The sequence below is a fragment of the Nanorana parkeri genome, unplaced genomic scaffold (genome assembly GCF_000935625.1).
Source record: "Nanorana parkeri isolate BGI_ZX_2015 unplaced genomic scaffold, ASM93562v1 scaffold1152, whole genome shotgun sequence".
NCBI lineage: Eukaryota > Metazoa > Chordata > Amphibia > Anura > Dicroglossidae > Nanorana > Nanorana parkeri.
Window position 1 is genome coordinate 195,167 of NW_017307420.1, and position 14,649 is coordinate 209,815.

General features: G+C 45.9%; 2 protein-coding genes across 2 annotated transcripts in view; one reads left to right on the forward strand and one right to left on the reverse strand.

Moving 5' to 3' along the window:
- Window positions 1-639, reverse strand: part of SKIV2L2 (Ski2 like RNA helicase 2) — an 88,055-nt gene extending 87,416 nt beyond the window's left edge. Inside the window, exon 1 of the mRNA XM_018568191.1 lies at window positions 530-639. Within this exon, the coding sequence (XP_018423693.1) occupies window positions 530-639 (110 nt within the window). The remainder of the gene's footprint in view (window positions 1-529) is intronic.
- Window positions 640-983: 344 nt separating this feature from the next.
- Window positions 984-14,649, forward strand: part of DHX29 (DExH-box helicase 29) — a 51,002-nt gene continuing 37,336 nt past the window's right edge. The window contains exons 1-3 of the mRNA XM_018568190.1: window positions 984-1,053; window positions 6,872-7,091; window positions 11,444-11,514. Of these exons, the coding sequence (XP_018423692.1) occupies window positions 6,908-7,091; window positions 11,444-11,514 (255 nt within the window). The 5' untranslated portion in view covers window positions 984-1,053; window positions 6,872-6,907. The remainder of the gene's footprint in view (window positions 1,054-6,871; window positions 7,092-11,443; window positions 11,515-14,649) is intronic.

Genomic DNA, 14,649 nt, shown 5'->3' on the forward strand with positions numbered 1-14,649 from the left:
ATGATTAACATTGATGTTGTGGAGATCCGAGAGTGGGAGCGGTTGAGTGATATAGCACCACTGAGTCCACAAAAAAATCTTTGTCAGCTCAGGAAACAGGAAGTACAAGATCAGCAGGAATTATACTATACTTGCTGGGTGTTTAAACTGATAAAACATGGAAATGTCCTCACCCTCCTCCCTGACATCCTTACCCTCTGGCCTGACACCCGGCTGCCCCACTCTCACCCTCTGGCTGGACCCCAGTTTCCCCATCCTTACCCTCTGGCCTGAGACCCAGCTGCCACACACTCACCCTCTGGCTGGACCCCAGTTCCCCCATCCTTACCCTTTGGCCTGACACCCAGCTGTACCACTCTCACCCTCTGGCAGTACCCCAGTTGCCGCATCCTCACCCTCTGGAAGTACCACAGTTGACGCATCCTCACCCTCTGGCAGCACCCCCAGTTTCCCCATCCTCACCCTCTGGCAGCACCCCCAGTTTCCCCATCCTCACCCTCTGGCACGACCCCAGTTTCCCCATTCTTACCCTCTGGCCCCCGCAGTGGAGGTGGCCGGGACGGGCTGCGCAGTCTTACTGGCCGCCGGACTCTCCTCATCAAACACACTGAACAGGTCGTCACCGAAAGCGTCCGCCATGAGCGCGAAACGGACACAGAACTCCCGCTATACCAGCGAAGTACCCGATATCAGCAGCAGAACGCCAACCACTGATCACGCGTGAACAGACACCGCACGCTGATGACGTGCCCGGTGTGCGCTTCAACCAGCTGTAATGGCCTGCACAGAACTTCTCAGAAGAGGCAAAGGGTTTATATAGTATCAGAACAAAGAACGTGTCTACGAGATGGGCCCTTGCGCCATCTTCCCGAATACCCACAGCTTTGTCAGCAGAGGGTTTATCTCAGGAAAAATGGCCGCCAGAACGGAACCCGGAAGTTACTGTGCGCCCCATGCTCTGGTGTCCGGTGTGCAGAGATGCAGTGACGTCACACGGAGTTGGGGAGAACCGTGTCGTAGAGCAGTGTGTGTGATGGGAACGGTGTGTGTATGGTGAGTGACACTTCGGGGGTCCCCGGGGCCCCTCTCAGGGCGTCACACTGGGCCTATCATGGTGACAGATCACCTACAATTTATTAATATTTACATCTGTATATGTCTGTGTGCATTTCATGATAGCTTGGGGTGGACCACGAGATTACAGATTGGCCGATTATTATAATTCATCATTAGTTATTAGTTTGTACGGTAGATGTCACTTGGAATTTTACTGCCATGAGTTACCAAATCAGCTCCTCTATTACAGTTCAATATATGGTTTGTTATATTTTGATGAATAGATATGAACAGTATATATATATATATATATATATGTACATCTGTCTTAGATATATATGCTTTAGTTATATAATTGAATCCTCCTGGGTACCTCTCTTTTACTCCCGGACTCAATTCTGCTGCAGATGTCAGCAGATGCATGGGAAATGGTTCTCTTTTAAAGCCTAAAGCTGGCCATACACCAGCCAGTCTGATTGTACAATCTCTGCACAATATCCTTTAGGTTTACCAAACTAATATGCGGACAAACCTAAACAGTCCATTCAATTTGTATGCAGTCAGGCTTTGCATTACATTGTGGATTGTAGATCTAAAGGAGATTGTGTAGTGTATGGTCAGCCTAAGGGTCATCATGCACTTTACAATCTGACCGTGCATTCTTTATACACTTTGGATTTGCCAAAACTATGTAGTGCAAGGGCCTGCCTAATTGGATACAAATTGATTGGATGGATTAGGTAAGCCCATATATTACATAGGTTCGGTAAATCTAAATCCAGCGGAGGGCAACCAAACTCATTAAGGGGTTCGAGGATCTGAACTATGAAACAAGGTTATTTAAAATTAAATATGTTCTTGTTGGAGGTTAGGAGATTAAGGGGGGACATGATTTTCATGTACAAACTATTCAAGGGTGACAGCAACCTCAGTAACAAACTGTTTATGGTTAGCTGCATAACAAAGACCAGAGGGCACAACCAAAAATTGGTGGGAAAAAAATTTCAACATTCAGCAAGGGGTTCTTCACAGTTAGAGCGGTTAAGGTCTGGAACTCGCTGTCGCAGGATCGCAGGAGTGATTTCAGCTAAGAGTGTTGAATCATTCAAGAAACTCCTGGACGAGTTCCTTGGAGACCATAATATACAGGGGTACAGGTACTGCTAAGAGAAAAAAATCACACAGGGACTCATATACACGCACACACCTGCTCATAAATGCATACACGCAATAGGTTGGACTTATGTCTTTATTCAACTTCAAATACTATGTAACTATATGTAAAGTCGGTTGTACATGGATTGTATGGTCAGATTATAAAGTGTATGGTGAGCTATAGGACTCGGTCACACCAGAAGCTTTGGGGCTGCACTGGCCACTTGTTTCCAGCATGCTCCCAACCCACAGACAAGGCAGTTTGTATTGTTTCAATGGCCACACCACCACGTTGCAGTGTGAAGGGACCCTATCTCTGGTTTTGTAAAGACCGGGGAAGATTTACCATTTTTGTCAGGGTTTCATTTCTAACAATCAGTCTCACTAATAACCAGCATTGACAGAAGAAATAAATGGTCACCCAGTCTTTATGAAAGTAGGACTGAAGCCAAAACGTTTTTGGGAGTTTGGATAGAATAAGTGAGGGTTGTTGTCCCTGTCAGCTCTTTTTTTTTTTGTCATCTCTGTCCCATGGGGAAAATGTTCCTTCACTTCCTGTCCAATAACCACAAAATGAAGTAAGAGGAAATCCATCCAATGACAGGGAAATCCCTGGTGTTCAGCAGGGTCATTAGCTCTAGTGTCCCCATTGGTTGATTTCCCATCTGTTCCTGTTCTGGTGACAACCCACAATTTGGGATTTTCTTCTTGCACTTTTACTGATAACATTCACCAGGACAAATAGAGAGGGTGAATCTCACTAAAGGGCACACAGACAGCAAAACAGGCTTCAGTTGCAGTTTAATAGTCATTGCGATATGCATACAATGCTGTCAAATACTGATACTTCCTGGAGAGCCACTTAGGAAATAATAAGTGGGAGGAAAATACCTCCTGTGTAATCCCCCACATAGCACAAAGTCACATAAAAACGTATTCAGTTACTCTGATAAATACTGACGGTCACATTTACAGTAGTAGAATCCTCAGCCAGGAACAAGATGGTGTCAGAGAACCTCCATTGTACTAGAATCCTCATCACAGAGAGAAGAACATATGTCCCCAGCACACCAGGGATCCATCATCAATGGTCCAATTGCAGTTGGTGAGGTGGGTCACACAGGTTCCTGCTCTAGAGTCTAAGTATGATGGTACTGTAGGCGGTGTAAGCACATAGAGAAGAACATATGTCCCCAGCACTCCAGGAATCCATCATCAATAGTCCAATTGCGGTTGGTGAGGTGGGTCACACAGGTTACTGCTCTAGGGCCTTGGTTCTCAACTAGTGGGTTGTGACCAAAAAAGTGGGTCGCTACTCCATGTTCAGTGGGTCGCCACATGCCTTCCACTTTTCTATGTGAGAGACTCCTCAGCCTCCCCCTAGTGCAGCACCGTCAGTTCTTGTGCTGAGCAGCCATTTCAAATATGTTGCCTGGCCCTGCGTGTCAGCTTGAAGTGGGGTGGGCTGGAAGTATGGCCATTAGGGAGATCCATCCATACGTGCATTGCTTACAGCTCCCACATGTGTCCTGTAAAGGTGCCTGGACTGACGCCAAATTCTGGCTCCCGACACCTCCACAGGGTGTGCAAGGCAGCTGTAGAAACAATGCACATTATGGCTGGAGCTCCATCACAGCACAGCAGCCCACACTGGATACCAAGCTGAGGATCAACTCCTGTTCTCATAAAATAGGGAGACTGGGTGGATCTAAAATAAAAATGATATATATATATAAATTATTATTATTTTTTTTGGGTGTGGAGGTGTGTGCGAGATTGTCTGAGCGTGTGAGATTGTGTCTGTGGTTGTGTGTGCCTGTAGTGTTTTCGAGGGTCCGTTCACACTAGTACAGTGTGTTAATCGCACAGTCCCATGCAATTAATGCACTGTACCACGCAATTTCACTTACTGCGCATTCTGGTGTGGTAGGTGTGTTGCGTTGCCATTAATTTGAATGACACCCCAAACGCACCTCCTGCCCACAGTCCGATCGTCTGCACCCAAACTTCCGGTAATGCAATGCCGTGGATTCAATTACAGTGCGACTTGGGTCGCAACCTAATGACCAAAGAGAAATGTGGGTCCTGAACCACTGGTCTAGGGTCTACGTATGATGGTGCTGTAGCCGGTGTCAGCACAGAGAGAAGAACATATGTCACCAGCACACCAGGGATCCATCATCAATAGTCCAATTGCGGTTGGTGAGATGTATCACACACGTTCCTGGTCCAGGGTCTAAGTATGATGGTGCTGTAGCCGGTGTCAGCACATAGAGAAGAACATATGTCACCAGCATGCTAGGAATCCATCATGAATAGTCCAAGTGTTTACTGAAGTGAACAGCGTCAGTGCAACGTTTCAAGGCACCACAGGGCCCTTTGGTCAGGCATGTGCTGAAGAGGTTCTAGGTGGCCTTGAAATGTTTCACTGACACTTGTTCACTTCAATAAATATTTGGACTATTGATGGATCCCTGGAGTGCTGGTGACGTATGTTCTTCTCTCTGTGCTGACACCAATCCTTCCACTGGATTCTGATCACCCAAAGAATAAAATTCAAAATATTAATAACCACTTAAAAAGCTATCCAGCTACATCTCCAATCTCGCCTCAAAGTATCACCTAAACCGTCCTCTCTGATCCTCCCAAGACCTCCTGCTCTCTCCCCCTCAATAACTCCTCCCATTCTCACCTCCAGGACTTCTCCAGAGTTTCTTCTATTCTCTGGAACTCCCTACCCCAACCTGTCCATCTATCTCCCACTCTGTCTGCTTCTACGTGATCCCCGAAAACTCATCTCTTCAGAGAAGCCTATCACACCTCCTACCTATCAACTGAACTTTTACTTTCTCAAACAACTCTTTCCCACACAGCTGCCAACTTTTACATCACTTGCCCCTCCCTTTAAGATTGTAAGCTCTCAGGAGCAGGACCCTCCTAACCATCATGTCTTGAATTGTATTGCAACTGTACTGTCTCCCATATATTGTAAAGCGCTGCACAAACTGTTGGTGCCATATAAATACTGTATAATACGGTAATATATATTCCATATATTATGCATCTTGTATGGTAATGATATACTGAGCAAGAATCCTCGGCCAGGAACAATAAATTCTATTGTCATAGTTCCTCCAGTGCAGTGTTGGATCTTTCTGCTGGGCACTGACCTCTGCATCTAAGCAGATAGATCTGACGGTGATAGATCAATGTTCAGCTTTTTGGGGAACCACATTGGAGGTTCTAGGAAATTATACCTTGTTCCCGACCAATGTTTTCTTCTACTTTGGATGTAACTGTACAGCCTCACGGTGTTTGACTGTGGACTAATTGGAGAGCTTTTAAGCGACTTTGTGCTGTGTGGGGGATTACACTGGAGTTATTTTCCTCCCACAGTCAATGATTTTATTTCACGTGACTACCCAGAAAGTATCAGTATGTGACAGTACTTTATACATACATATTGTATTGCCTATCGCTATCGATTGATGCGTCCAGGGATAGTGATTGATTCCAAACCTAATCACATACGATTACATACAGTGTGCCAGCATTCTGCCGCTTTCACCTGATTATTAACTAGAGCGGGTGACAGCTGCCGCTTGTAAACGACAGATTTGGAATTCCTGCTGCAGGAAATCCCAAGTTGCTGATGCAGGAATCCCTAAACGCACCTAAACCATAGCTGTGAATGTAGCTTTAAATATCAAGGAGCAGCATCCATTGTAAGTGATTTATTAGAAATTGAAATGGCTTAAAAATCTTTTGACTTTAATATTGCTTTAATCATAGCTATGATTAGGCCGTTATGGCCAAACGCTCCTGACCATTGTGGGCTGTCAGCAGCCTAACGAAGAATCTGTTTGCAGTAAGGAGGTGGAGCAGGGATTAATTGTGTGCTACAGCTAAATGCATTAAGGAGAACTATGGGGTCAGGGCTTTTCCCCATAGTTCTCCTTAGGGTAATGGGAGGACACAAACTAGCATCCTCCCGTTACCCTAAGCTCAGTATACCGCGAGCTACAGCTCGCGGTATACTGAGATGCCGGAGCGGATCCCGACATCGATGTCGAGATCCGCCCAACTGCGTGAGTGACAGCTGGCTCTGCCTATCTAGAGGCAGAGCCAGCTGTACCCGCCCCCTTCCCCGTCCGTTCCGCCAGTCAGCGCTGGCAGATCGGAGCGGGGGGAATCCAGCCCCTCCCCTGTCACGACAGAGAGCCGTGACAGGATCGAGAGGTGAGCGAACGCCTGTATGTGTTCGCTCACATCCCGATCTACTGAGCCGACCTGTGACAGTTGGTTAGAACTATGAGGTGAGTGAAAAGCACTCACCTCATAGTTCTCCTTTAAGGCCTCTCCAGCTGAGATCACATGACCGTTGCCTAGGTGTGTGTTCATATGACTTGCCACCCCATGAGCCTAGAGCAGCCTGTATGATCTTTCAGTTTTCCAGAGCTAACGTAGTTTGGTCAGATTATCTTCAAGTCCTTCAGTGATTTGATATCCCCACTACGCAGTTTAGAAGATGAGCTACATGGGACGTTTCTCTACCTCCTAACGGATAATTATCACCTCTGCTCCACCTCACAGACTTTAAAGCATGTTGATGTAAATTACGACTATCATGTAATATTTGTTGTCCTTTTTGTGTCAATAGACATCAGACACAGTATCCTCCTGAGGATCCAGAAAAATGGGTGGAAAAAATAAGAAAAGTCGTCACAACAATGGTCCTGCCGTCCAGGGAGTGGTGGCCGCAGCGAACAGATCCAGGGTGGCAGCTGAACCCCGGGCTGCTGGAGAGGATTCCGCAAAGAGGCAATCTAGTAAATCTGCAAGTGTGCCTTCAGGGGGCAAGGAGCTGCGGAACAAGCAAGGTAAAAGGATGGAGCTGAGTTTTATCCCTGTGCAGCCCAGAAATAGCCTCAAGGAATTAGCATTGTGCCCAGTTTATTCAAAGTAAAGTTCAGGAAGCCTTGTGACAGATATAATGTGGTAGGTAATGTGGTATGTTGCCTTGAGAAAGGGATCCCAAAATGTCAGTGTATATATAGTATTTCTGTCATGCTGATCGTCACAGTAAATTTGTGAGGTTAAAGTTTTATGTCTGGAGTGTTGGTGACTCAGTATCCTTTGATCTGGTTTGGTGCCACCCGACGCTATCACATCGAGCACCTAATATTATGTCAGAAGTGCAGCTTCATATATGGACTTAATCCTGTCATTATAGACAAATCTGGTATGGAACCTTGTGATTGGAGGGGTAGGTTGAACAGAACACACACAGAGATTGAGAGTGTTTTTTTTAGGAGCCTTGACCGAGGGGTTCTTTTATTAAGGGATAAACAGTGATAAGGTGCAGTAGGGATGGAGTCCAGATTAACATGGGAGCAATCTTAGTCACAGCACAGGTCAAATCCTTGGGGTCACAGGGCTGTGGTTCACAGGTTAGTGATCACAGTCACAGCAAGGGACGGAAGACAAAGATTAAGCAGCTCACACTGTAGGCATCGGACAGCCCTGGGCAGCTGGTTGGTTTGGCTTGGCTGAGGGAGATCCAGGGAGGATGATCCACAGAGTGAAGGGAGATCACTGGATCCTGGGAAGGGTGAAGGTCCAGGTAGAACCTGGCCACAGTGTCATGTACACCAGGTAGCAGGCAGCACACAGCAGGGGCAAAGTGGCACCTTGTGGAGGCTCCTGGGTCAAGGCGGGCAGCGGGAGAAGTCCTGGAGGCCTGGCCGCAGCTTTCAGGTCCACACAGGTCACAGGCAGCAAAGGGTCCACAGTGAGGGTTGTTTCCTCCGGCCCAACAGGAGCATCGTAGCCGTTTGTTATTTTCTCTATAGGGCTGCGTGCTAGTTGCAGGGGCCTCCCAGTGTGTGCTCCCCTGTGAATCAGGAACAGTGGACCTGGGGGGTTGCATGCCTGGGCTTGTCCTAGGATTAACCTTCAGGATACACCACATTGATAAACTGAACATATCAGATAGTGTTCTTACGTAATCGGTGGTGTCTGTTACACCACATCGGTAAACTGGGGGCAAGTTAACCCAGTTGGTAGTACTGATGGCAGTGTAGGACTTTAGCCAGACTTGCCACTTACATTTATTTTATTCTAACTCGGCCATGAGTAGTAACAAGCTCCCTCATTCAGGCTACAGAAGTTGCCAGATGCTACTTAGAAGTCAGTCAACCCTTGGAGGAAATCCAAGAATATCTTGACCTGTTCAGGGCCTTAAGGTGGCCATACACTTTACAACCATCGCAAGACCTTAGTCTTGCGATGGTTGTAAAGTACTTAAAAAAACGTACGATCTGCCCATCTTGGACAGGCAGAGAAGACTGCAAAGCGGCATAACACCAATGCCTGGTGACTTCAGCTATCCATTGAACTTTCATCCTCCAAAGGATTTCTGGCATGCTCCAAGAGGACGTTAGTCTTTTTGGACCTGGGAGAGCTCAGGTTTCCCCAGAGCATATCTGGAGGAAAGCCGCTAGATCCAGTGACAACCTCTGGTATTGCACTGCAGAGTGGTCCTCCTCTACTGCTGATACCAATCTCTCAGATGCTGCCCTGGAAGATGACCTGGCAAAAAGCAAGTTAGGTACCTGGTAACTTCTTTTACAGGAATCTTCCAGGGCAGCAGGGATTCCCGCCTTGCCTGTTGAGGGGTGTGTTCAACATTGTTTGCATTATTACTATCTGGTGGTCCTTCTACCTACGATTCTTTCGTAATACTGAGGTGGTGGGGCTGTACCGCCCCTTTTATTTTAATTGTGGATGATGTGTTTCCTGTTTGGATGGGTGGATTCTCTCTCTCAGATGCTGCCCTGGAAGATTCCTGGAAAAGAAGTTACCAGGTACCTAACTTGCTTTTTTTTCAATTTTAACATTTCCAGTAAACTCCCAGTTATCCAGTACCCACAAAGATTGATAGGTGATCGATAACTGTTGTTTCTGGTTGCTTGAGAGTTAATAGCTTCCGCAGCCGAGAGGTGATGAATGTAAGCAGACGGGAGCAATAGCAGGCTAGCTATTGAAGCCCTGCCCACTGAGCAGAGGAGCGGCCCTGAGAGAGAAAGTTCTCTCATATTGCAATTTGCAATAGCCAATAGCAGGCTGGCTTTTCCTCCCCCATTCTGCTGCTGCCAACCGCGGAATATAGCCGGCAGCAAGATGTAAACAAAGTATTTAATTAGCAACAAAATAAATGTAGTTGCTAATGAAATATATTAGTGCGCACGAAGCAAGGGACAATTTTTAATATGCATCAAGGCACTGGCCAAAAAAAAAAAATCGAGGGTATATTTTGCCCTTTTTTTTTTTTGCTGGTTGCTTGAGTGCCAGATAATGGGGAGATTACTGTATTTTTTTTAACATTTAGACTAGGGTGCATCAAGATTTTGCATATTTTTAAAGGGTGCTTCGACTAACAAAAGATTGGGAAATGCTGACTTGGGGAACCCTCCACTGCCTTCTGGGATGTTGACATCACACATTCCAGTAAGGCAGTGTCTTATAGAGTCACCCATTTAGGGATGTAACCAACTAATCTATTAATCGATAATGAGAATAGTTGACAACTATTCTCATTATCGATTAGTTGGTTGGATCCCCTAGCTCTCCCCTCCATGCTGGGAGGAGGGCACCGCAAGCAGTGGGTGGGTGCAATAGCCAGCCTGCTATTGGCTATTGCAATTTGAAATGGCCAATAGCAGGCTGGCTATTGCACCCACCCACTACCTGCTGTATATTCAGCTACCATCTGCAGAATCTTGCCACTGGCAGCTATCATTCCCGGGCTGAAGCTATTTAAGCGCCATGTGCTTACAATACAATTATAAAAAAATAAAATATATAAAAGGTGGGAAAAAGTCACTTTCGGTTTCGGCCCGACAAATTCTGCTGTGGGAGGTGCGTTGCAGTGCCATTCATTTCAATAGCACCCCAAACGCGCCTCCCACCCACAGTGTGATCGCCCGCACTGGAATGCACGGTACTGCAATGCTGTGGGTTCCAGTGCAGTGCGATTGCAAAAAATTGTGCATGCAGTTTTTTTCTGAAGTAAACTTTGTTTTTAACACCGCATTCGTGTATATTATTTTAAATTAGGGATGGTATTTATTTGATTTTTTGTTTTATCCGATTAATCGAAAAAAATATGAAAGTAATCAGTAGTTGCAGCCCTAGGCCTATTCATACCACAAGATCCTGCGCATGTGCAGACATGCTTTTGTTCTCAAGACATGTTGTTCTTATACCCAAATATGGTGTTAAAGGAGAACTATGGGATTAAGGCTTTTCCCCATAGTTCTCCTTAAGGTAACGGGAGGACACAAACTAGCATCCTCTTGTCACCCTATGCTCAGTATACCGCGAGCTACAGCTCGCGGTATACTGAGACGCCGCAGCTGAAGCGGATCCCGACAATTATCTCTGGATCCGCCCTGGTGCGTGAGTGACAGCTGGCTCTGCCTATCTAGAGGCAGAGCCTGCTGTACCTGCCCCCTCCCCCGTCCGATCCACCAGTCAGCGCTGGTAGATCGGAGCGGGGAGGGGGGAATCCAGCCCCTCCCCTGCCACGGCAGAGAGCCGTAACAGGATCGAGAGGTGAGTGAACGCCGCTATGTGTTCGCTCACCTCCCGACCTACTGAGCCGACCTGTGACAGTCTCATTGTCACAGGTCGGCTAGAACTATGAGGTGAGTGAAAAGCACTCACCTCATAGTTCTCCTTTAATTCAAGAGTGATGTGTAGTTTTACTTGAATCTTGGTGAGTTTTGTGTATTTCTTTCAGATCTGTGCAGTAATCCAGTGTGAAACTTTTTCACTTTGCAGGAGCTTCCTGTAATAAAGACCAGTCACTGCTCTCCCTCCCCTTGTGCAGGGTGACTAGTCTTGCATGTAGCCTGTAGTGGGTGGGGCCTGTTGGGTCCCTCCCACAGCTCTGCACAGCAAAGAGCAGAAGAATGACCTTCTAAATCTGCTGCTGCTTTTTCACTGGCCATTGAATCAGCTGTATTCCTTCGCTTTAAGCCGTGTCATCCACCTGCCTGTGCTGTCGGAGGGTGCTGTGTAAATTTCAGGAATAGAAGGGCACAAATACAAATTCTTTGTGTTGTAAAACAGCTTCCTGTATGTATTGTTTGGTTGGAGTTCAGCTATAACATTTACCCTGATTTCAGCTTTGATTAATATTTTGTTTTTAATATTTTTTTCATTTTAGGACCCAAAACATACAGTTTTGCATCTAATGATTCTGGGGGTTCCGTGAATCACGACAAATCCGTGCTAAAGGTCCGATCAGTTGCATTGTTTGTATAGAATATGTTTTACTCTGTTTCAAAATGAGGCTTTCGGTCAGTGTTATTAACAAGTGGCTTCTTGATGGCGGGTGGGCGTCTTTAGACGTCCATATCCCGTCCCGCTCGTGCCCGCCGCTAGGCCGCGCGCACGAGCGGGAAACCGGCTTTGAATGTGAACAGCCAGCGATGGCCGTTTACATACAAGCGTTCCGGCGTCTGTAGAGACGCCTGATCGCTTGTAATATGCGGTCGGGTGTGCGCCCCCTCCGTTGCCGCCGCTACTGGCGATCCCGGGCTCTGCTGTTTCCAGTGTGAGCCCGGGACCAGCACAGCAGCTCTGCGGCCAGAGATCAAACGGAGCTCAGTACACGAGCTCCGTTTGATCTCCTCTTCTGAATGCAAGCAGTGATGTGTATTAAATCACTTCCTGCATTCAGTGTCACTCTCCAGTGCAGAAACCGGAGAGAAGCTGGTGAAGCAGGTCTCTGCTTCATCAGCTTCTCTGGGGGTCCCTAGGTGACATTAGGGGTCTTAAAGACCCCTGATGTCTCCATAAAGAGGACCTGTCACTGCAAATTGGCTATCACATAGGGAGCTTGTTTGCTCCCTATGTGATAGCAATAAAGTTCAGTGAAAAAAAAAAGGTTTACAAAAATTTGTTAAAAAAAAAAATAAAAAATTTTAAAATCACATATCAAACCAATAATAAAAAAATTAAATAATTTTTTTAAGTCCCCTGCCTCCACATGCACGCGCAAACATGCGTCAAGCCCGCCTACGTGCAAAAACGCCGATTACATCCATGTTACATATCGCCGCGAACGTCGGAGTGAGAGCAATAATTCTAGGGTCATCAATCCCTGATAACACTAAACTGATGAGCGGTAAAAGCTTTTAAAGCGTCGGCTATGGTCAATTTTGAGTATGGTAGTTATGGTAGTTATGGTAAAAGAAAGCTCTATCTGTCCCCAAAAAATGGTATAAAATTAATTTCAGTATAGCGCTGCATGACGAAATAAATGTCAGTCAAAGTACTGCAGCGCTGAATACTGAAAAATGGCCTGGGCAGGAAGTGGGTATAAACACCCCGGTCAGCAAGTGGTTAATGCTGAATCCTGAAATTTGGGTGAAAAAAAAAAAATTACCCTGGCAGTGGGGCTTCCCAGCCCATTCAAAACTGACAGGGGTGCTTACAATGGTTACCCTTTCTTCATTCATGTAAACCCTTTATCCCAAAAGGAAAGCTGTTGAATTAAAAAAAGCGTTATCTGGTTTGGATTTCATTTGTTGGTCAAGTCAATTTAAATGTGCTAATCCATCAAAAACTACCTTCTATACAGGGTGACAATGCTGCTGCAAGGGTGGCTCCATTGCTCCTTCATAGAGTGGAGCCATCCTAAGACAGGAAGTGTGTTACTGGCTGGATCACCAGGTGCAAATAAAGGATAAAAATCCTACAAAAATAAATAAAACGAATGCAGTGACCACATTTAATGATTGGTAAGCTGCAATATATTAAATCCTTGCTTTTGAGTTTAGACACTCTTTTTCATATTATTATTATTATTCTTTTTTATTATTTAGATTTTTTTTGTACATTTTAACATTTTACTGCAAGCTCTGTTTTGTGGAAATGTATACTGATTAGTAGATACAGTATGCCTATGTATGCTTACCATATGCAAACCTGCATGCCTGTAGGAAGATATTTTGCCCACTATCTATGTGAACTGCATCAAGCAAAGCTGTTACAAAAAATGGCATTCCCCCAGGTATTCCAGGCCCTTCTCGATGCCTTTACCTTCTATTGGTATAACTGCCCACTGCCCCCATCTTTTCCATCATTTCAGCCACCCCCTGCAATGATCAAATACAAAGATCCACTATAGCTGATGGTCGATATTTGCACATTGCTGGGAATATGCCCTTCACCCTTCATGCTCCCTATGTAAGTGTGTTTGTGTGCTCCATATCCAGAGGTACCAGTGTGTTCAGTAGGGAGTCAGTGTGAATTGGGGTGGTTGGTTCCAGCATTGTTTGTTACCACAGAAAGGTGGTAACCGTGGTAACCAGCAGGAGGTGGGTTTTCTTTTTGTTCTTTAAAACCCAACTCCTGGCACAAGACAAACAAAAAAACCTTTGCACATGAGCCCTCCCTGCACTGCATTGGTTAAAGTAGTATTAAACACTAATCATGAATTCAGATCAAACAAATATACATTACCTAGCAAAGTATTTTTTGAAATTTTTATCTAAGCACTTACAGTCATTATGTTTCTGAACAGCTCCAACTCTCTCAGCTCCACTTTCCTCTACTTTCTGTTGAATAAGATCACGAGGGGTAGAGCAGTTTCCAGCAACTGTCCATCTACTAGCTTAGAGAAGGGAAGAGAGAAGAAAGGGGAGCAGGGAGGAGGGGAGATGCTTGCCTTGCTTTGCCTGTGAGTTTGTGGAAATTCTACCTCCTCCTTTTCCGTGGGTGTCCTCCAAGGCTCTGTCCTTGGGCCCCTTCTGTTCTCCATCTACACCTCTTCTCCGGGTCACTTGATAACCTTTTAGGCTTCTAATACCATCTCTACGCTGATGACACCCAAATCTATCTCTTCACTCCTCAGCTCACCCCTTCTATCTCCTCACGCATCGCAAATCTATTCACTGACTTATCAACATGGATGTCACACCACATCCTCAAACCGAATCTGTCTGAGCTTATAATATTTCCTCCTCTCCGTGTACCCTCCCCTGAATTCTCCATCACAATCAACAGCACTACAATCAACCTCTCCCGCCAAGCCAGGGTGCTCGGAGTAATCCTTGATCTCCTTTCGGCCACACATCCAATCACTATCCAAATCTTGCCGACTCAACCTCCGTAACATTTCCAAAATTCGCCCCTTTTTAACAATGATGCCGCAAAGCTTCTAATTCACTCCCTCATAATATCTCGCCTCGACTATTGTAGCTCTCTCCTTGTTGGCCTACCACTAAGCAGGCTATCCCCCTGCAGTCTATCATGATTGCTGCTGCCAGACTTATTCACCTTGCCAACCGATCAGCGTCTGCCGCCCCTCTCTGCCAGTCCCTCCACTGGCTTCCACTTGCCCTATGAATTAAATTGAAAATACTA